This window comes from Pan paniscus, chromosome 5 (assembly GCF_029289425.2).
Source record: "Pan paniscus chromosome 5, NHGRI_mPanPan1-v2.0_pri, whole genome shotgun sequence".
Taxonomy (NCBI): domain Eukaryota; kingdom Metazoa; phylum Chordata; class Mammalia; order Primates; family Hominidae; genus Pan; species Pan paniscus.
Genome location: NC_073254.2, coordinates 120655492 through 120680219, shown reverse-complemented (window position 1 = coordinate 120680219; position 24728 = coordinate 120655492). Strand labels below are relative to the sequence as shown.

Sequence of the window (24728 nt, the reverse complement as noted above, 5' to 3'; positions counted from 1 at the left end):
CCTAGTATATATTATTTTTAATAAAAATTATGTATATTTAAGGTATACAATGTGATGTTTTGATATACATTGTCAAGTGATTACTACAGTCAAGCTAATTAACATACCTATCACTTCAAATAGTTATCTTTTTTGTGATGAGAACACATAAAATCTATTCTCTTAGCAAATTTCAAGTATATAATGCAGTACTATTAACTGTAATCACCATGCTGTATATTAGGTGTCTAGTACTTATTCATTCATCATAAATGAAACTTTATACCTGTTGACCAGTATCTCCTCATTCCCCCATCCTCACCGCTGGTAACCAATATCCTACTCTTTCCTTCTATGAATCCAACTTTTAAAAATTCCATGTGTAAGTGAAGTTATGCAGTATTTTTCTTTCTATGTCTGGCGTATTTCACTTAACATAATGTCCCTTGGGTTCATCTATATTGTTGAAAATGGCTGATTTCATTCTTCTTTAAAGCTGAATAATATTTCATTGTGTGTGTGTGTACATATATATCACATATATATTTATACACACACACATATATATATTACAATTTCTTTATCTATCTTGAGGCACTTAGATTGTTTCCATATCTGGGCTATTCAAAGTAAACCTGCAATGAACATGGGAGTGCAGATATCTCTTTAAGATACTGATCTCATTTCCTTTGGATATATACCCAAAAGTAGGATTGCTGGATAGTTCTATGCTTAATTTTTAAAGAAATTCCAGATTGTCTTCCATAATGGCTATACAGTTTACATTACCACCAATCATGTACAGTAACAGTTACCTTTTCTCCACATCCTCACCTACATGTGTGTTATTTTTTTTCTTTTTTCTTTTCTTTTTTTTTTTTTTTTTTGTTTTTTGAGGAGATGGGGTCTCGCTGTGTTGCCCAGACTGGCCTTGAACTTCTGGGCTCAAGCAATCCTCCTGCCTCAGCCTCCTGAGTAGCTGGGACTACAGGTTTGTGCCACATGCCCGGCTGTCTTTTGTCTTTTGGTAATAGCCATTTTAACAGGTGTAAATTGATATCTTATTGTGATTTTAATTTGCATTTCCTTGATGATGTTATATTGAGCACCTTTTCATGTATCCAATGGCCATTTGTGTGTTTTCTTTTGGAAAAAAATGTGCATTCAGATATTTTGCCCATTTTTAATTGAATAATTTGGGTTTATCTGCTATTGAGTTGTGTAAGTTTCTATTTTGGATTATAACTTTTTATTAGATATTTAGTCCCCGCTTATCCTCAGGTGGTACATTCCAAAACCCCGATGGATGCCTGCAACCTGATGGTACTGAACCCATTTGGGTAGGGGGAAGGGAGAGATAAGGAGAGGATTGTTAAAGGATGCAAAATTATAGCCGAATAGAAAGAATAAATTCTAGTGTTGTATACGACTGTAGAAGGACTGTAGTTAACAATAATATATAATACGGTTTCACATAGCTAGAAGAAGGATATTGAAGGTTCCCAACACAAAGAAATGATAAATGTTTGAGATGATGGATATGCTAATTACCCTGATCTGATCACTATACATTATATGTATCAAAACATCACTATGTATCCCATAAATATGTGCAATTATTATGTGTTAAGTAAAAACAAATAAAAAGTAAAACAAGAAATGGTATAGTAGTACAATACTATGTTCTTTATAAATACGTACTTAAGAAAAGTGTACTAAAATTTTAAAAACACATTTTATTCATGTTTTCCACCCACAAATTTAATACCTTTTCCATCTTAACCAAGCACTTATCATGTACTGTGGCCATAATTTTTGCAGCTTAAGGTTCAACATCAAAACTGGCACAAATTTCTTTTTTCTTTTTTTTTTGAGACGGAGTTTTGCTCTCGTTGCCCAGGCTGCTGGAGTGCAATGGCGCAAACTCGGCTTACCGCAACCTCCGCCTCCTGGATTCAAGCGATTCTTCTGCCTCAGTCTCCCGAGTAGCTGGGATTACAGGCATGCGCCACCACGCCTGGCTAATTTTTGTATTTTTTTTTAGTAGTGACGGGGTTTCTCCATGTTGATCAGGCTGGTCTGAAACTCCTGACCTTAGGTGATCCGCCCACCTTCGCCTCCCAAAGTGCTGGGATTACAGGCGTGAGCAACCGCACCCAGCCTGGCACAAATTTCTTATGATTTCCTTCTTATGATTTCACAGATAGAATGTTTGTTCTTACCACAGATCTTAGCAGTCTCGGCATATGATTTTTTTTTCTTTTATTAAGTCAAGAACTTTCATCTTTTCACTTGAAACACTTTGTCTTCTCTTTGGCAAATCCGAATTGCCAGCATCACTACTCTTGTGCTTTGGGGCCATTACTAAGTAATGTAAGGGCTACTTGTACAAAAGCACTGTGATACTGCCACAGTCTTTCTAGTAAACAAGACAGTTACTAAGTGACTAGTGTTTGGGGAGTGGCTACAACCTGAATACTCTGGACAAAGGGATGATTCATGTTCCAGGCTGAATTGAGTGGGACAGTGTGAGATTCCATCATGCTACTTAGAAGGGTACATAATTTAAAACTTATGAATTATTTCTAGAATTTTTCATTTAACATTTTTGGACCACAATTGACTACAAGTAATTGGAAGCGTGGAAAGGGAAGGCATTAAGACAGAACTAATGTATATGGTTTGCAAATATTTTCTTTCGTTTTGTCATTTCTTTCATTTCACATTGTCTCTCTGTTGATTTTATTTATTTATTTATTTTCTGTGTAGAAGCTTTTTAGTTTGTTGTACACCTATTTGTTTATTTTTGCTTTTGATGCCATGTCCCAAAAATCATCGCCAAGACCAACATCGAGGAGCTTTTTCCTTATGTTTTCTTCTAAGAATTTTGTAGTTTTAGATCTTATATTTAATTATTTAATCCATTGTGAGTTAATTTTTGTATATGGTGTATGGCAGTAGTTCTTTTACATGTGAATATACAGTCTTCCCAACATCATTTATAGAAGAGAATATCTTTTGCTTATTGTATGTATGCTTTAGGCCCTTGTTGAAGATTAGTTGACCTTGTTTGTGTGGGTTGATTTCTGGGCTCTTTTCTGTTCCACTGGTCTGTGTGCCTCTTTTTATGTCAGGTCCGTACTTCCACACTGTTATGATTCCTGTAGCTTTGTAATATAATTTGAAACCAGGAAATGTGATGCGTCTGACTGGTTTTCTTTCTTAAAATTGCTTTGGCTATTCAAGGTCTTTGTGCTTCCTTGTGAATTCTAGGATTTTTTTTTCTATTTCTGTGAAAAATGCCATTAGAATTCTGATAAGGATTGCATTTAAACTGGAGATTGCTTTGGGTTGTATGACCATTTCAACAATATTAATTATTCCAGTCCATGATCATGGGATATCTTCTCATTTGTTTGTCTTTTCTTCAGTTTCTCTTCAATGTTTTATAGTTTTCAGTGTACAGATTTTTTACCTCTTTAGTTAACTTTATTCCTAAGTACTTTATTCTTTCTGGTGCTATTGTAAGTGGGACTGTCTTCTTGATTTTTTTTTTTTTACATAGTTTGCTAACAGTATATATTCTACTGGTTTATATATGTTGACTTTGTGTCCTTCAAGCGTATTGAATTTGTTTATTAATTCTAACAGTTTTTTATGTAGTATTTAGAGTTTTCTTGTTCTTAATTTTGTGAGTACATCACACTAAAATAGAAACATTTACAGAGATGTTGTGATTGGAATTATGGGCTAGTTTCTTCATCATTTATGATTTCAGAAATGTCTTAACATCCTTTTGTAGTGTTTCCTAATTAGTGGCTTTTCTTCCCTACTTAACCCTAAGTTTTCCTACTTTTCAGTCTCTCTAATATGTGGTTATTGATCTCTAGAGACATGTTAATATAACAGTAGAGCTCTACTCTAAATTAGAAACATAAAGGGAATACATTTTGTATAGGTTTGGATTACTATAGACCAGCTTTTATTTATTTTTTTGAAACCTGAAGTATACTACTAGCATCTTCATAAAATCTGCATTAAAATTTAAACAATAGTTTATTTCTCTTCAAAACTTCAACATCAGTACATTTATTCATGAAAGAGTTACATACAACTCAAATAAATATTAATTATAATAATAGAAAAAAACATTTTTTATCAGAACCCTAATTTTCTCTTATAGTGTATTATCTCATAATTTGTTTTGTTTTTATTATGTAGAATATAATTTCATAGTAAAATGCCTGAGGAAAATACCTCTGATGCTTTTTTAAAAGTAATTTAAATTCATCTACGTTAATATTTTTTATGAATAGAATGTTTGTGATGTGTTACATTTCTGTCTTATTTTGGATAAATGTAGTTTGAGTTAATGACTTTTTCCCATTGATTTAAAAATTTGAGTATTCAGAATTAGAAGATACATTTTCAAACCACACTGTCATATTTTGACAAATTTTTTGGAGTTTACTTTTATTTCAAAATGCTATCACTATTTTCATAAGAGTATTTTTGGCTATTCTCCCCTTTTTAGGCGGTATATATTGCACCCCTAAAAGCCCTAGTACGTGAAAGAATGGATGATTGGAAAGTTAGAATAGAAGAAAAACTTGGTAAAAAGTAAGTTCTTACTTTTACTCAAAAGATACGCTTTGAATTGACTAAAAGGACCAGGAAATAAGAGTTGAATAAAACTGTTGAATGGTTTTACAGTGATTTTCATAGTCATTTATTTAAAGATATGTACCTACTATTAAAATGATATCAATATTCCCATTGTTTTAAGATTGAAAATGAAATCTCCTAAATTACTTAATGTGAGTACTTTTATTTGGCAGGATAACTTTTTCAAAATATTTTCATTCTAAAACAAAACAAAAATAAGTTCTGCCTCTCTATTTTTTTCGTATTTTGCAGAGTAGCTTCCAGAAACTGCTTAGAAGGCATTTTGCATGTAAATTATTTGTAAAAAAGCAGAAGTTCTTTGAAAAACATGATGTGGGGTTTTTTTCATTAATTATTTAATATACTACAAGGTTATTCATTGCAGTATTATTTTAAATAGCAAAAGATTACAGAGAAACGAATTTCCAATAGAGCATCAGTAAGTAAATTATAGTACATTCACACAATGTAAAATATTGTATTACTCTGTAAAAAAAAACTATATGAATTTTTTTATACGGAAAGAATGATCTCCAAAGATAATGTAAAAAAAAAAACAAAAAAAAAAATTTAAGTATCCTAGCTTATGTTTTTTCAAAATGATAAAGAATATGAATATGTGGTTCTTTTCAGAATGAGAACTAGCTGTCTATAGGATAGGGGTTATGGAGACTATTCCCTGTATTCTTTGAACCATGTGAATATAGTCCATATTCAAAATAACATATAAAATGTAAATCTTTAAAATAAACAAGAATAGGTAAATACTTTGTGAACATTATGCTTAGAGGAACAAATTTTGCCCTTTTTCTTATTTTCCAAGTCTTAACACAGATTAGAAATTATATTAGGCTGGGCGTGGTGGCTCATGCCTGTAACCTTGGCACTTTGGGAGGCTGAGGCGGGTGATCACCTGAGAAAAGGAGTTGGAGACCAGCCTGGCCAACATAGTGAAACCCCATCTCTACTAAAAATAAAAAAGGAGCTGGAGGTGGTGGTGCATGCCTGTAATCCCAGCTACTTGGAGACAGGAGAATCGCTTGAACCCGGGAGGTGGAGGTTGCAGTGAGCTGAGATCAAGCCACTACACTCTAGCCTTGGTGACAAAATGAGACTCTGTCTCAAAAAAAAAAGAAAGAAAAGAAATTATTTTAGTAATTACTTAAAATTTGATGTTAGCCCAGAGCTAATCCTATGTAATTAGGAATTCTTAGGTAATTCCTCTAGATCTACATAGGTTTTTCTTTTCCTTCTCTCTCACTATATGACTGTGATCTGCTTATAATGAGTTGGTACATATTTGCTCTGGCTTATCTTGTTTTCATCCTAATACATTTCATTTTGGCTATCAAATCTATAGAAAATTCCAATCTAAGGAAAGAAATGAGCTTGCACACAATCTAAATTACACATAATTTTAATTAAATTTACACATAATCCTAAATATTCTTAATGAATGCCTTTTTTGTCTCCATAAAGTAACACTTTCCTCCATTAAAAAAAATTGTATTCCAACATAGGGACAAGGAAGTATGAGTTCAACTTTATAAAATCACCTAGGATGGAGTTTCTATAAACATAATTAAAGCAAAGTTTGATATCCTTGCATATCTGTATAAAAGTTAGATATGTCAGTGATTGGAATTTATATGACCTTCATTTTATGGCAAGAAATTTTCTTAGAGTTCTTAAGAAATGTACATTTTGGACTCAACTTGGAAAATTTCAAAAATCAAAGGTAGATAAAGTAATTTTAAGCCTTATAAAATTCTATTTTAAAAGAGATAGGTTTTTGCATTTCCAAGGTCATTTGTTACCTGAAAAGTTTCTGGGATCATTTTTATATTTCCCTCCAGAGTTATTGAACTAACAGGGGATGTGACTCCTGATATGAAATCCATTGCCAAGGCTGACCTTATCGTCACTACGCCAGAGAAGTGGGATGGAGTCAGCAGAAGCTGGCAAAATAGGAACTATGTTCAGCAAGTCACTATTCTCATCATAGATGAGATCCATCTGCTTGGTAGGTACCACTGTATCTAAAGCCAGTTTACAAACTTTAACTTTGTAAAATATTAATTATTAGTATTTTTAATTTGCATGTAATATTTATATATATTTCTAGGGCACAATGTGAGTTTTTGATATATGTATATAATGTGGAATTATTAAATCAAGCTAATTAACATCTATCACCTTACATATAAATTGAGGTGAAACATAAAAAAATTTTCTCTTAGTGTATTAATCTGTTCTCACATTGCCATAAAGAAATACCTGAGACTGGGTAATTTATTTTTAAAAAGAGGTTTAATTGGCTCAAGATTCTACAGCTTGTACAGTAAATGTAGTGGCTCCTGCTTCTGGGGAGGCCTCAGGAAGCTTTCAATCATGACTGAAGGCAAAGCAGAAGAGAGCTTCTTACATGGCAAGAGCAGGAACAAGAGAGCAAGGTGGTGGGCGAGGTGCTACACACTTTTAAACAACTAGGTCTCATGAGAATTCACTCACTGTCATGAGAATAGCACCAAGAGGATGGTGCTAAGCCATTTAGGAGAAACAGCCCCCATGATCCTATCACCTCCTACCAGGCCCCACCTTCAACACTGGAGATTACAGTTAAACATGCAATTAGCAATTTTGCAATTTAGCAATTTTGAAATATATGATATATTATTATTAACTGTTGTCACACTGCTGTACAATTGATCTGACAAACTTATTTCTCCTGTCCAACTGAAACATTGTACCCTTTGACCACCAACTCTCTATTCCCTTCTCTTGTGACTCCAACCCATGCCCCTAGACTCTGGTAACCACGTTTCTACTCTACTTCCATGAGGTCAGTTTTTTTAAATTCAACATCTAAGTGACATCATGCACTGGGAGTAGGATTGCAGAATCCTTTGGTAGTTCTATCTTTAGTTTAGTTTTTTTTTTTTTTTTTGAGGAAGCTACAAACTCTTCCTTTTGTAGTTGCTGCAATGACCAACACAGGCTTGTTAAATGATTAACATTGATTTTTCCCTATTTTCTAGGGGAGGAAAGAGGCCCTGTTCTAGAGGTCATTGTATCTCGAACAAATTTTATCTCATCACACACAGAAAAGCCTGTTAGAATAGTTGGACTATCTACTGCCTTAGCTAATGCCAGAGACCTTGCTGATTGGCTCAATATTAAGCAGGTATGTAGAAGATTGATAAATTATGCATTTATTTAGTATTGTTACTTTGATGATTCCTTTTAAGAGATTATAACCTTATAAAATTCAATATAAAAATTGAAAATGGTTTCTCTCTCATATTTACTCTAGATGGGCTTGTTTAACTTCCGACCATCAGTACGCCCAGTTCCACTGGAAGTTCACATTCAAGGCTTTCCAGGTCAACATTACTGTCCTCGTATGGCTAGTATGAACAAGCCTGCATTTCAGGGTAAGCTTCAGATTCTTGGAATAAAATAGTAACCATTGTTTATGGTAGCTATCAAATATCTTCTAATTGGTGTTGGTTTCTTTGAAAGGATGATACTGGTCCAGCTTCTACATATATCTAAAACTGTTTGTCTCAACTGTTAAGGAATACAAATATATGTTAAATTACCTATTGAAGATTGGAGAGATTTCACAAATGGTAATGACTTTGTAGTTGAATAAAAGTATGTAATTAAAAAAAGTTATCAGAGTTTTCTTAATATTAATCAAAGTGTTTTTATGATAGTAGCTTGGACAGATGAGAAATGGAAGCTACAGGTCAAAAACATCTCATAATCATTTTTATGAGAAATCATAAAAACTTAGAAATTTCAGTACTTTAGTACAGTGCTTCTGTTTTTAGTTTTTCCTCTTCTAACAAATTAGGCAAACAGGAAAGATTTAAGAATAGCACTCCTATTTTATTGAAACATGTTTTATTTGGGCTGCATAAAGAATATTTATTATATCAATTAAAAATAACCTCAAAAATAAATTCTCAAATGTGAGCTGCTGTTGATTGTGTGGTGACAGTTGTGAGGTGACTTTTTAGCTGCTGTAATTAGCCTTATGACAGAAGCAAAGTATTGATTGTGAACTAGAGACCAATCTTGGCAGTTCAGATTATTTACACCTCCACAGAAGCATTGTACAAAATCACTAATGAACAATAAATCTGCCGTGAGCTGTTCAGCCACACCTGTTCTTTCAGCAGCAAAAATCCATTAGATGTTGAGGTTTAAAGAAAGACAAGAGATCCATTTATATTTATGTGTCCAAATGATATCAATATTGTACTAATATGTGTATTTTAAATGGTGTATCTCTAATATGAGTTATCAAAGCTTTATCATTTACATTCTGTAACATTCTGATAAACAATAAAAGGGTGAGAAATAAGATAAATGAGTTTATTTTTCATAATATATATTGTTGAAATTGCATATATCTATATGGAATGACTGCATACCATTGATAGAAAGGAAGCATTTTGTGTTATATAAATCAATAGTAAATAACTAAAGTACTTACACTTCCATAGAAATGGTATCAGCACAGCAGCTATACTTATGTACTATTTATTATACCTGTAGTGATTACTATATTTCTTTGAGTTTAGAAATATGATTGTGTGATAGCTTTATTTCTCATAGTTAGGATGTAAATAAAGTCAAGGTCATGTCAACATTTCCATTATAAACCTTGTTTCCCAGCCCATAAAAAGAAATTCTGCAGCTCACATTTCAAACAAGAAATTACAAAGAGGTTGAACTTTTTATATAAAATTTTTAAATATCTCTGACTGTTTTAAGAGAGTTGTGTAGACCTAAATATATATTCTACTCGTGGCATCTTATCAGCTTTTTGGAGCCTATGTAAAGCAAAAACAAACAAACAAACAAACAAAAAACCTCATTTCAAGATAAGCCAAGTGATTTATGTGGCTCTTTAATTATTTTTAAAGATTTGATTTACAAAATTTACTTCAGTCTTGTTACTCTGGTTTGTGTTGACCAGAGTCATCTCATCTTCTTTGTGTTGACTACCATGTCCCATTACTCAGATACTCATTCAGGCATAGTATTCTCTTCAGCCCTCTTCTACGTTATCTTGTCTGCCTTTCTCACACATATGCTTTTTAAAAAAACGGAGGGAAAACTTTCTTCTGATTTATCTCTTAACCTGTTTACTGGTACAAACTCTCCTAATTTTTCTATCACTGATAACAAAAATAAAAGGAACTTTTTGTGGTCTTTCTAGACATTTTCCGTCACCTGGCAGGACTTGATTTTCTCACCAGACCCCAGGACCAGTTAACTCTGTAATATCACTGCTTAGGCAAACACAAATAGCTGAGAAACACAACTTAGTACAGAAAACTCAATCTAAGATTTAGTGTCCATGTATAGCTCTTAATGGAGAGTCTCAGTCTTTAAGTTTCTCCTTCCTTGGCAACTCAGAATAGAACTTGGACCCAGCATAATTAAATCTTTTCTCTCCTAGGCAATATACTCTCTAGGTAGGGCCATCAACCTTTCTTTTCCTATTATCTGTCTAATATGCTGCCAGATCCATGTAGTACCTGCAATAATGCCACATTTCATGCCTAAATTGTTTACATCCTTAGTTTTCATGTATCCATTTGATATCCTAATGAAATTCATATTCTGGGGTTAAGTATCTTTCCATTTTATTTCCCACAACTTTTCAACAGCAATTAGAAGCCATTCTCCAGCCAAACCTGTTTTGATATTTGTCTCATCAAGACGTCAAACTCGTCTTACTGCTTTGGAATTGATCGCCTTCCTGGCTACTGAAGAAGATCCAAAGCAGTGGTTAAACATGGATGAAAGAGAGGTAAGCAACATATTTTATCTTCTACTACTTACACGTTTCAGGTTATATTATATTAGAATGAGCATTACGTATGTAATTGTATTATAGGGAAAGAAGAAATTCATAATACCGCCACCTTACCACACTATTAATATTCTGTTATAGTTTGTTCTACTATAGTCCCACTTAATATTTATTTTGTATATTCATATTTATAATTTTTTCCTTTAACGTTATCACCTATGTATATTGTAACATTCAATCATTTTCATATTCTTTAAGTATTCACTGCCCTTACTGAAGTTAAAATCAATTTTGCAAAATTTGGGTTTTAAAAAATATATAATAATCTTTTTTTAATTTTAGGAAGCACTAATATATAAAAATTTAAAACCTGTTATTATCCTTTCCCTAAGTAATAACCACCAGTAAAATTTTAAATTAGAATTTTTGTGTCTATGCAGTTATATTCCATTATGCAACTATTTCATAGTGGTTTTCTCCTGTAATTTAATAATCATGCATCCTTATTATTGTAGATTTTTCTCTGTTTAAAATTATTTTCTCAGTATAGAGTTCTAAAAAGAAAATCAGTGGGTCAAATAATGTGAATATTTTTACAGCTTTTCAGGTACACTGCTAATTACTTTCCAAAAGAACTGTACTTATTGGTGTCATCACCACTGATGTATGAATTATCAGAAATATATGAGAGTAACAGTTTTACTACATCCTCATTTGTTGCAACTTATTGATATATTATAGATAAAATATTATCTTATCTTAATGTATGCCTTCATTTTTGATTGGTTGAACATTTTTTTTCATATATTTACTAGTTGTCTTCTTTTTTATTTGTTGTCTCTTCATTTCTTTTGGTCTTTCATCTATTCCAGGACAGCGTTTATTTTGTAGATTTGTGTGAGAGCTTTGCCAAATTTAGAAAAATATATACATATATAAAATTTTATAGATTACTTTTCTCCATATATGTGTATTTCTATACATATATACATATTAATCTTTCACCTGCTGTATTAGGTAACTTTGCTAGTTTATTGCTTGTCTTTTTATCATGGTGTCTTTTTTTTTATTATTATACTTTAAGTTTTAGGGTACATGTGTACAACGTGCAGGTTAGTTACATATGTATACATGTGCCATGTTGGTGTGCTGCACCCAGTAACTCGTCATTTAACATTAGGTATATCTCCAAATGCTATCCCTCCCCCCTCCTCCCACCCCACAACAGGCCCTGGTATGTGATGTTCCCCTTCCTGTGTCCATGTGTTCTCATTGTTCAATTCCCACCTGTGAGTGAGAACAATATCATGCTGTCTTTTTCCAAATAGAAGACTTTGCATTTTATGTAATCCAGTTTGTTAGTATGATCCTTTATGATTCTTTATACTACATCTAAATATAGATATTCCTCCTCCTCTCTATAGATTTAATATATAGTGATTGTTCTTTCTTACACTTTTCCAGTTTTGAAAAATATTTTCCTAAATTGAGTTACAATGAAAACAGATGAAATCAGTAGCATAATTGTTGCATTGTGATCTCTCCACCAACCCTCTTCAGTGTTCCCACTTTGTAATCTCATGCAGGCTAAAGAAGAGCAGTGCTGTTCGGCATCAGTAAAAAACAATGTTCCAAATCCACTGGTGCCCAGGATTAACAGTTTGCATATTTCTCCCCTTCTACTTCTCATGACTCATTTAGAGTTAGTAGGACTGTTAGATAGTACTGTATGTATTACATTATTGTGTAATAGTTAACTGATATTTCAGAATGTTTTTGCTTAGTTCTATAGATGACCTTATTCACTAACAGACTCATAAATTAGCTTAATATGCAGGCTATCAAATGACTGCTTGAAGTAGAGTAATAGCGATCATTTTATCTTTTAAATTTTATCTTTATTTACTTAATGTTACTTGTATGGGTATACCAGATATTTAAGAAAATAATTTATGTTCAAAGTAATGTTGATAAAAGATTTTTTTATCCTGTATTATTTAATTGATATCTGAATAATCATCCTGTTGTGTCTAAGGTAGTATCATAACTTAGGAGGCAAATGATGAAAAATAGATATACAAAATATTGATGACTCAGTTTATGTGCGGTATCTCTGTAGGCTTAATTTTATTTTATATGTTATCCTAAAAGTCTTCCAAATGGACACTTTTCTTTGAAGTCAAGATACAATGTACAAACCTACCAAACACACTTTGGGATGTTTGCTTAAAGTATATAGACATTGTGCATTATCACAGTGTACACTTCCACTGTGTTTCTTTTTGTTGTTGTTGTTAATTTTAATATATGAGACCTAAAGAATTGTAGTTAGCTCAGACTTTGTGTAGAATTCCTTCTCTGTTTCATATTTTTTTTATCGGCAGAAAACTATCCACAAGGCTAGGTAGAAACTATAGAATATACTCTCGTGGTTTCTGCTGTTGTAGATTTTTCACTGCTAAAATAGGATACCTAGAATATTTATTTTATTATAAATTTATTATTGTATTTATTAACAAATATTTGTTATAATTGTATTATTTTTATATTTTTTTCTTCAACTTTTATTTTAAGTTCTGGGGTATATAAACAGGATGTGCAGGTTTGTTACATAGGTGTATTAGTCTGTTTTCATACTGCTATAAAGAACTACCCAAGACTGGGTAATTTATAAAGGAAAGAGGTTTAATTGACTCACAGTTCAGCTTGGCTGGGGAGGTTTCAGGAAACTTACCATCATGGTGGAAGGGGAAGGGGAAGCAAGACCCCTACCTCACAAGGTGGCAGGTAGTGGAAGTGCTGAGCAAAAGGGGAAGAGCCCGGTATAAAACCATCAGATCTTGTGAGAACTCTCTCTATCATGACAACAGCGTCGGGGAAACGGCCCCCATGATTCAATTACCTCCACCTGGTCTCTCCCTTGACATGTGGGGATTATGGGGATTACAGTTAACGATGAGATTTGGTTTAGGGTCACAAAGCCTAACCATATCAATAGGTGAACATGTGTCATGGTGGTTTGCTGCACAGATCAATCCATCACCTAGGTATTAAGCCCAGCATCCATTAGCTGTTCTTCCTGATATTCTCCCTCCCACCATCCTCAACAGGCCCCAGTGTAGTTGCCCCCATATGTCCATGTGTTCTCATTTTTCAGCTCCCACTTATAAGTGAGAACATGGGGTGTTTGGTTTTCTGTTCCTGCATTAGTTTGCTGAGGATAACAGCTTCCAGCTCCATCCATGCCCCTGCAAAGGACATGATCTCATTTCTTTTCATGGCTGCATAGTATTCCATGGTATATATGTACCACATTTTCTTTATCCAGTCTATCACTGATGGGCATTTGGGTTGATTCCATGTCTTTGCTATTGTGAATAGTGCTACAGTGAACATACGTGTGCACGTATCTTTATAATAGAACGATTTCTATTCCTTTGGGTATATGCCCAGTAATGGGATTTCTGGGTCAGATGATATTTCTGCCTCTAGATCCTTGAGGAATTGCCACACGGTCTTCCACAATGGTTGAACTAATTTACATTCCCACCAACAGTGTAAAAGTGTTACTTTTTCTCCACAACCTTGCCTGCATCTATTGTTTCTGGACTTTTTAATAATTGCCATTCTGACTGATGTGAGATGGTACCTCACTATGGTTTTGCTTTGCATTTCTCTAATGATCAGTGATGCTGAGCCTTTTTTCGTATGTTTGTTGACCACATTAATGTCTTCTTTTGAGAAGTATCTGTTCATATCCTTTGCCCACTTTTTAGTGGGGTTCTTTTTTTCATGTAAATTTGTTTAAGTTCCTTGTAGACTCTGAAAGTTAAATCTGTTAGTTTTATTATTGTATTTATTAACATAAATATTTGTTATAAATGTACTATTTATTTAAATGTGTGATAAAATAGGACAGCTAGAAATATTATGTCATTTCCATTTGGTTTTCTGTTCCTGAATTAGTTTGCTGAGGATAACAGCTTCTGGCTCCATCCATGCCCCTGCAAAGGACATGATCTCATTTCTTTTCATGGCTGCATAGTATTCCATGGTATATATGTACCACATTTTCTTTATCCAGTCTATCACTGATGGGCATTTGGGTTGATTCCATTTTGTTTCACCGCGCCCATCTGAAGAATAAGGCAAACTATGCTTTGTTTTAGTACTGATTCTAAAAGCAATCACCTTTAAAATGAAAATTTCAGAGGGTTTACAGCTGATTACTATGTAAATTCAGTGTGATTATACTGAAGCATACTATAAAGCAGGTGTTTTAGTTGTTGAACCCTTAAATAATTAGCCCTAAATAATTAATAGGAAAACTTTTTAACATTTTAATCTTTGTGTGGGTTACTTTCCGTAATATTCTGGGCTGGAAGCTTAGTGGTTGCTTCCATTGCTGCTCCTTGTGTAGTGTTAAATTGATGTTCTGTGGCAGGACATGGGTAATTGGTTAAGACTCTAGTGTTGACAACTTGAGCATTCAGAGGAAGCACAGCAGCAGTTATCCTGGCAACTATGAAGCAGTGTGTCTGGCATAGAACAGCATTCAAATTATTCTGCTGTTCAGTGACCTTAGGTCAAGAACTGTCTATAGATATTTGGGCTGGGGGCATGGAGAATAAAGAAAGCTAGGGTAGATCACAAGAGGCTAGAGAGAGAATATGACTAAGAAGAGTATATGTGTATATGTGTTCTCATTAATTTATTGGCAAAGGCAAAAAGAGTTATTCATCTATCTTCTTAATCCTTCAAAGTATTAGGAAGCAGAAAGACACCTTCAAGTGTATCATTTATGTAAAGTTATACTGCATCAGGAAACCCCAAAGGAAATACCTTTCCATATTGTCATTAGGAATCCTTATTGCAGTGGTTTCAAAAGTTTATGGGTATATGCTACCATGTGACCTGGATTTTGCTACTTCTGCCACTAACCTCAAGCTATTATTAGGTCTTTGCATCATTCTCTCAAGCTTCAAGTCAAGATAGAAAGAGTTGAATGCCTGAGTTTCCATCTCTGGCATGCAGCAGAAAAAAGGAATCTCCCTTCTTTGGCTTCTCTCATAGGAGGTGACATTCAGATACTGGCTGCCCATAAACAACAAAGGTCCACTATGGCCCTTTCACTCCTCAAACTCATACATACACTACTTTTCCTATACCTACATTTAATTAAAAAAATTTTTTTCTAGCAATGCAAGGTCTCCTTCATTTAACCCAAATCCACTCATCCCTCTCCAAGGAAAGACAAGTAAAAATTTCGTCAACTCCATTTAGCACTTAGTCCTAGATCTCTTGCTTGTATCTAGTCACCCTCTAGTTCTTTTGCAAGCCCATCTCAGTATTCTCTAGTCAGTGGACTAGATTATAAAGTTACAGCTAACTAATGCCGTATTCTACAGTAAAAGAGGATAGAAAGAGGAAAGAGAAATAAAATTAGTTTAAATATATTAGTTAAAATATGTTGATATATAAGACAGCAAGAGAAAAAGATTAGAGACCACTGTGTATTTCTGCAACTAGCCAGGGGGCCAAATAGATATTTATGATTCATTTTCTCTACCATACATCATCTGTACATTTTTTCTTCAACCAGTCATGAAGCTAATCAAGACTCTTTATCCAGTGGAGTGACCAAAAGCATACATTCCTGATAGATTGAAAATTGCAATTTTATATATGGTTAATATATAGGATTGTAAAATCTTTAATTTCTCAAATGGATACAGTAGTGTCAGATTTATTTATGTTCTATCCAAATTTCTCTCCCCTTATTATAAAACAATAGCCCAATTTCTTCATCAGGATAAGTTTCCCAGACTATACTGAGACCACATTTTGTTTGTTCATCCAAGAACCTGAGAGCCTGAAGTGGTCATGTGGCTGTTTCAGTTTCCAAGTAAACTGTTAATCCTTTGGATAATAAGCCTCCGAACTAGCAAAGCTAGAGTTATAGGGAAGAGAAGGCAAAAGTTTTCAAGTGGTTTTTTATCTGTGATTTCAAAAGACATCCACACACCTTGAGTACTTGGTTCCTGGAACCATATATTCTGGCAATAGAACAAATAGCATCATTGATGATTACTAGTTCAGAGGCTACACCTCATCCTGCAGGATAGTACCCCAACCTTTCCCAGGTATTGCCTCCCAGCTGCCATTCTGAATCTTTAATCTATAAAACCAGCTCTTTCTATTAATGAGAACATAATAAGACCAGTGCATTCAATGGCATCATCCCATTGTCTTACCTTTTCCTTTATGAAGTGAGTTCCTCAGACAGAAACATTATTATACAGGGTATCGTCATGATGTATAAGGCATTCAGTAATTCTACCCTTGAGGCTACTGGCAGAACCATGTTTGGTAGGAAAAGAGAATTAAAATCCAAAGTAAGTGCCTGTTCTTACAGAGATGAATACGTGTCTCCTCAGTGATACAGAAGGTCCAGTATAATCTTCTCACCACCAGATAACTGTCTGGTTTCAGGGGTAAGATACTTTATTATGGGCCCAGTGTTTCCACTGTTGGCATATTAGGCACTGAGCAGTAGCAATAGCTGGGCCTTCGTGAGGAAAAGGAAGTTTATGTTTCACCCATGCATAATTTTCATCTCTTTTACTTTGGCCACTGAGTACATAACCTATTGCATAAAACACTGTGGCCTGGGAAGGAGGCTGTCCGATATCCTAAGAGGTGGTTATTTTGCCCATTTGATCATTACCAGCATATTGCACAATGCTCTTAACTTTTTGTCACGAATCTTCGTGAAATACAGGTAGCCTTTTATTCTGGCACTGTTCTAAGAGTTCATCCACCTAAAACTTGTGCCTTTCTGTCCTCCAGTAATACTCTTGTCAAGCTCCTTACCATCTGGCTAATCTGGTTACCTTCAGGGCAAAATGTGAATCATCAACTTGCATCATCTCTACTTTCCAGTAAAGTGACAGTGAAATACTCAGTTTATGATCAACAGTTTTCATTGCAAGGTCACCTGGTATCACATAGTCAGGCACTCAGTCTTCTTTCGCTTCCTACTTCCCCAAAATATCCATAAAAATAGCAGTCCTCTAATTCAAAGCCATAGGCAGCCCTTCTCAGAATCTGTAAAGTATTTATTTTTAAAAGAAGAAGTTATATTTTGGACATGTTAGTTTGTATATCTAAGACTTTCAAGTGGAGATTTCAAGGCAATTAGATACAAGTCTGTAAAACCCACAGAGACTGTGAAATGAACATATGAACATGGATGCATCAGCATGGAGGCAACCCTTAAACCAAGGTAAGCACATGAGACTCTCAGACAGAGTGTGGAGAAACAGAGGGCAGGCCCTGAGGGATTCTCTTAGTGCGAGCTGAGGTAGAAAATGAGGAACTGGCACAGGTCACTGAGAATGTGATACCAGTATAGTAAGACAGTGTCCTAAAACACTGTAGAAGAGAGGGTTCTGTGAAGGAAGGAGTGCTTGGCTATATCAAATGTAAATGGGAGTTGAGTGGAGGAGAGCACAGGAAACACCCATGGGGTTTATCATTTGAAGGTCCTGGATGAACTTGGCAGTCAGTGACATGTGAACAGAAGCAGTTTGGAATGGACTGAGGAGCAAATGAGGGGGGCGAGGAGGTGAAAATAGAAGCAAATAGCATATACAACTTCTAGAAGTTTTACTGTGTAATTTAATTAATATTATAATTTAACATCTAGCAAGTATGATCTGTCAGCTTCCACCCAATATTCTGCAGTCTGGTCCCATATTTCAAGGAAAATAGTGCTACGATCTGGATAGTTGCCAACCAGCACTAACAGATAAAAGAACAGAGGGAAGGCCTTTTCTTCTGAGTGAGTCTATGGATTGAAAGCTCAGAATACTGGGCCAGGCACGGTGGCTCACGCCTGTAATCCCAGCACTTTGGGAGGCCGAGGCAGGCGGATCGTTTGAGGTCAGGAGTTCAAGGCCAGCCTGGCCAACATGGTGAAACCCCATCTCTACTAAAAAAAATACAAAAATTAGCTGAGCATGGTGGCATGTGCCTGTAATCCCAGCTACTCGGGAGGCTGAGGCATGAGAATTGTTTGAACCCAGGAGGCAGAGATTGCAGTGAGCCAAGATTGCGCCACTGCACTCCAGCCTGGGTGACAGAGCAAGACTCTGTAACAACAACAACAACAACAACAACAACAACGACAACAACAAAAAGTTCAGAATACTGCCCTTAGATGAGATTCCTTTTCTGGGGTGGGAAAGCAGGATGCTGGCTGAAGATTAGACTTCATTCTTTAGTATTGCTTACATTATTTCCCTCAACACCTCTGTGTTTCTTGCCAGTTAACAGCAGGGCGGCCCCTTTCTTCTGCCACACTGTTAAATAAGATCCAGGTAGCTAAAAGAAGAATACAACAACAAGAACTCGCTATTCACTTTTGTCCTTACAAGTAGAAATTAATTAGGATTCTGCAAGGCCTTTTGCCATGAATGTTTTAAGTTGTGCTCTAAAGTCTACAACATCATCCAAAGGTAGGTGGGGGAAAAAATCTGAAGCAGGAAAGGTAAGAGCCTTCTGACTGGAGCAAACCATGGAAAAAATCCAGGTAGAGGTAATACGAAATTAGAAGGGTATGGGAGATAAGAGTTCCCTGGAACAAGGAACAGCAGTATAGTTAATCCTTGTTAATTCAAATTAATTGGCTGGAAGTCTCTTCTAAATTATACAGAACATTATTTTTTGAATGTACCAATTATAATTTTACATGGTGCTTCAAAGTGAATTTATGAAAACTGTAATGCAGGTGCATAGGAAGAATACTTTCATGAAAAGTAACATTGATAGTGTTTTCACATGCTTAATACTAAAGTGTTTTTAGATGCTAGAGCAGTTTATCATTTTAAGCTAAACATAATCCACCTAATCTCATTACAAGTAAAATATTAGTAGACCTACAGAGATGAACTATAGTTTTGCTTTACTCAAAATTATCCTGAGTTCAGATTTGGTGGAGATTCTAATGACATTTTACTATAGTTTTCTTTGATTAATTTGCCTGTTCATTCAACATATAAATAGATATTGGCCTCTTCTTATAGGTAAGAAGTTAGTACTAGATGTTGAAGATGGATTTTGAAATTGTTTTAAATCAGAAATTAAGTTGAATTTAATGCAGGATAACAACATCATTTCTAACTCAAAGGACCTGTTTTTTATAGAACTAAAATAAATTTAGTTCATGATACAAAATTCCCACCCCAAGTGCTTTCTGTTTTATCAAGCCTCATACCTCTAAATGACTGACCAGTAAATAAACTATTAAGCTGAGAATATTGAGTGTCAAGCAGACATTATCTACAGATTTGCTGAGCATTGAATGTTTGAAACCAGTTGGGCCTTGTGAAATATTTCTGCAATTTAGAGCAGCTATTCAGTATCCTTGAGTTACAATATAGGAGGCTGTTTTATTTTATTTTGCCTTAGTTGGTAGCATGCATATCCTACTGAAGAAGGAGGCAAAATATATCAATTATTGCTAAGCATAATAGTAGTTTACTTTTACTAAACTAAGTATTAAGTGATGTATTTATATAGAGTACTTTAGAATTCATTAAAGTTTATATTATCACATTTTATCATGAATTCTCAAAGGGTAGTTTTTATTATCCCAGTTTTATAGATGCAAAAACTGAAATTAGAAGGATTAAGTGATTGTCCAGATAGCACAAGCAAGCAAGTGGCAGCTTAGGAACTCAAAACAGGGTAGCTAACCTACAGTCTCTGTTGTTTTAATCTGCCATACAGTAATTGGAATCAGTGACAACAATATCGAATAGAAAAGATGGAAAAGTCATGGTGGGGGTGGGAGTAATTTGATGGGGACAAAAGTGCAATAAAAATAAAGAAAAATCAGTAGCTCGGCTGAGCACGGTGGCTCATGCCTGTAATCCCAGCACTGCAGGAGGCCGAGTTGGGTGGATCACCTGAGGTCAGGATTTCAAGACAAGCCTGGCCCAGGTGTGGTGGCACGCACCTGTAGTCCCAGCTACTCGAGAGGCTGAGGCAGGAGGATCACCTGAGCCTGGGAGACAGAGGTTGCTGTGAGCCAAAATCACTCCACTGCACTCCAACCTGGTCAACAGAGCGAGACTCCATCTCAAAAATTTTTTTTAAGAAAAGGAAAAAAAAAAAAATTAGTAGCTGAAATATCAAACGAGCAAACAACAGGAGCTGTGCCATTCTCAATCATGAAAATAGTTGAAAAAGGTAATATTTTAGTTTAAAAAAGAAAATAATTTTAGATATTCTTCATTTTTAGGCATAGAAGTGGGAAATTAATAAAAAATAGATTTATAAATCATCTGCATAGAGTTACTCATTATTTCATTACTCATTATTTCAAATACATTACTCATTATTTCAAATCTTACTTGTTTTCTGCATGTAGTCTAAAACACTGGGGCTCACCCTTAAGCCTGATTAATAATATTATTACTTTCATTAGTTAACTAAATATCCCTCTTATTCATGTAGTGATTAGAGGGTGGCATTGTGCTTGAGAGGATGGACTGGAGCCAGGCTTCTTGGTCAATACTGACTGCCTGTTACAAGCTATGTGGCCTCGGTAGGATTAATCTCTGCGCGCCATCTCTTCTGTTATGAAAGAGAATAATAGGAAACCCATCCTCATAGGAATGTTGTGAGGATTACATGTGTTAATACGTTTAAGATACTGAAACATAGTTAAATGTTTAATAAATATTAACTGTTATTACTGTGATTGTATAGCAACATGAAATTATACTTTATAGGTTCTCTTTGTTGAGAGTTGTGGTAAAATCTGATCTTATATTTATACCTTTTTGCCTGCTGTGATCCTTCACAAATTTAATTCATGTTAATATCATAATTATGCATTTAACAATATACTACTTTCGAAAATTTTGTAATGTCCCTTTCATTACCTTATCTGCATTTTTAAAGTTTTTCAATATATGGAAATGCTAAATATGAGTTAGAATCAAAATTCTTCAACAATGGAAATAAAGATAAAAGTTATAATCAGAAATAAATATGAAGTGCTTACACTGGGGTTTCCTACCAACAGTGTGCCAAATTAAATTAAAAACATGAATAAGAAAAAATCTTTAATATCTTACCCTACAACCCAGTTTTGATACTGCTTTTATTAAGAATTAGGCCAAGTGCAAGGGACATAGACATTTTTCAAAAGAAGACATAGAAATGGCCAAGAAGTATATGAAAAAATGCTCACCATTACTAATCACCAGAAAAATGCAAACTAAAACCACAATGGGATATTATTTTACCCCAGTCAAAATGGCTATTATCATCATGAGGATGCAGGGGAAAGGGAACTCTTACACGCTGTTGGTGAGAATGTAAATTAGAACAACCTCTATGGAAAATAGTCTGGAGATTTCTCAGAAAACTAAAAATAGAATTACCGTTCCACCCAGCAATTTTACTACTAGGTGTCTACCCGAAGAAAAAGAAATCAGTATATCAAAAAGATACCTGCACTCATATATTTATTGCAGCACTATTCACAATAGCAGATACAGAATCAACCTAAGTATCCATCAGTAAATGATTGGAATCAACCTAAGTATCCATCAATAAATGATTGGATAAAGAAAATGTATATATACAAAATAGAATACTATTCAGCCATAAAAAAGAATGAAATCATGTCTTTTGCATCAGCATGGATGGAACTATATAGGTCATTATCATAAGGGAAACAAGCCAGACACAGAAAGCCAAATATTGCATGTTCTCACTCATAAGTGGATGCTAAAAAATGTATACATGTGACTATGTACCCACAAAAAATAAAATTAAAAAAATTTAATTTATACAAATGGATGTAGAGAGAGGAATAATATACAATGGAGACTTGGAAGGGTGACAGAGTAGGAGGGAGGTAGACTATGAGTAATTACTTAATGGGTACAATGTACCCAATTCAGGTAATGGGTACCCTAAAAGCCCTGACTTGCCCACTACGCAATCTAGACAGGTAATAGATTCTGCTTGTACCCCTCCCTCAAAAAATATTTTAAGACAAATGTAAGCATGCTTTCCTGAAAAAAAAAAAAGAAAGAAAGAAAGAAAAAAAGAATTAAGCCAAACTAAAAAGCAAACATTGAAAATAGTATTGTGTTTATTTGGCAAAATAGTAAAGATTTAGCGGTTATTGTTTGTATTTCATTTGTACATTTAATTTATATTTCACTTATATATTTACTTCACATGTAATTTAATCACATATAAATATATTTATATGTTGAAAGTATGATAAATCATTTTGAGGTGTGCTTGTCTTTGAGCGTCAGAAAGAGCAACGGAGTATAAATTTTGGGACTATTGATACAGTTTAGAAACTATTCTTTTTAATTCATTTATTTCTTGAATTCTTTTTTATTAGTGTATCAGTAGAATGCCGTAAAATGTTTCATTGTTTTCTTCCTTCAGTGTATGGGGTTTATCATACAGACTTGTATTAAAAGAAATTAACATTTGGTGATTATAAGGAAATGTTTTAGTGTCATTTAATATCTGTACCAGATATGATAGATTTAATTATTTTTATTTAAAAATAAAACTCTTCAGAACTTTTATGATTCTTCTGTGGTACATCTTTTATTGAGCATTTCAGACAATTGATAAGCATTATTCAGTGGCATATGGTCTGAGTCTGACATGCTTTGAAAAGAGTATAGAGTTCTGATAATGAGGATTCTGTGAAAATGAGAAAACCAGCACAACAGATATGCTTTGAGAAAGTATGGGTTTTTAGCATCTTGAAACAATATATCACATTCAAAAGGACAGAATTGGGCTGCACAGTCTGTTAGCTCATTCTTGTTCAATCTGGTCTCCTCCTTTCTTTTGGTGCCAACGTTGTCATCAACTCACTGAATTATATTCTGACTGGAATGTATTTCAGGCACAGAGTAATGTATCTACTTAAATGGAATCTTTATCTTTCTACAAAAGCTTTTTGAGTATAATAAATATAAAATGTAAAAAAATTGTATTAAGTTAAAGTAAATGGTTCAACAGTTTACATATGTGCCTCCTCCCCCCAACCTTAAGAAAAAGATCACTACCTAGAATAACATAGATCTGTTCTTCTGTTACGTATAATATTGAATAATTTTTTTAACAATCAGGTGGTCAGACATATTTCAAAGGCTATTTATTGGAAAGACACCTATACATTACAACAAATAATTTGTTGAACAAAAATGAACTATGGAAGTAAAACTTCTTCTATCAGTGTTTCATTTATCATGGTTTTTTTTTTTAAATTCTATAGCAACCCTTCTTAACAAGAATTAAGCCTTAATGTCCTAAGGCATCCATTTTATGTATAAAATAAACTTGTCTCCTCTCCATCTAGAAAAGTACTAGCTATCACTGGAAAAATTGAGAAGATGGTAACCTAAGTATTTTTTATGGGGGTTAATTCTCTCATGGAACCAGGGCTAAGAAACTATACTCTTTAGTATTCAAAATCACTGGGTCTTTCCATTTGACATATACTCAGTTGTATAAATTAATTGTTATATTAGGACTATATTACTTTATATAAAGGATTAAATGTGATAATCTTTGTAAAGTGATAAACACAATACCTGGCATATTATAAGTGCTCAACAAATTATATCTATTGTCATGTTTTAAACTTTCATTATCCTAAGTTCCTGAATACTTTTGCTTGTCTTAAGATGTTTTGATCAAGATGAAACTTATTTTTAAGTACAGTAACAAAGATGTATGTAATCCAAAAAATTATATTTTCAAATTTGTATAGGCCATCCTAGTAGTATTTTGTGCTTAATGATTAACAGCTATAAATTTTGCTTTTTATGATGTTCAAATAATTTGAAATTCATCCAGAGAAACCATGTAATAAATGAAGTTTTTTGTGTGTGCGATTGTCTTCATGAGGATGTTAAGTCTTTGCCAGTTCAGATAAACAAACAGTTCTCTTTACTGCATTGATTTATGTGAAAGTGGGGTCTAGGAGATTGAGAAACTGTTAGCCTTCCCTGATGCAAAAGACAGAATATTAATGCCTCACCAGACCTTCTGCCAGAGGATTCTTTAGCTTTCCTATGGCAAATGATTCATTATTCTTTGGGTATGATTGGCATTGCCATGGGGCACTACAAATTACACAAGTTATATATACTTATGTAAGTTTAAAAGTGAAAAAGAATCTCTCAAACTA

General features: G+C 34.1%; 1 protein-coding gene across 3 annotated transcripts in view; it reads left to right on the top strand.

Annotated features, from left to right (window-relative positions):
* ASCC3 (activating signal cointegrator 1 complex subunit 3) overlaps positions 1-24728 on the top strand; it is a 375365-nt gene that overhangs the window by 245753 nt on the left and 104884 nt on the right. For all 3 annotated transcript variants that reach the window (XM_003824353.6, XM_034962598.3, XM_063605419.1), the window contains 5 exons: positions 4514-4599; positions 6501-6667; positions 7683-7828; positions 7958-8078; positions 10332-10474. In XM_003824353.6, the coding sequence (XP_003824401.4) occupies positions 4514-4599; positions 6501-6667; positions 7683-7828; positions 7958-8078; positions 10332-10474 (663 nt within the window). The remainder of the gene's footprint in view (positions 1-4513; positions 4600-6500; positions 6668-7682; positions 7829-7957; positions 8079-10331; positions 10475-24728) is intronic.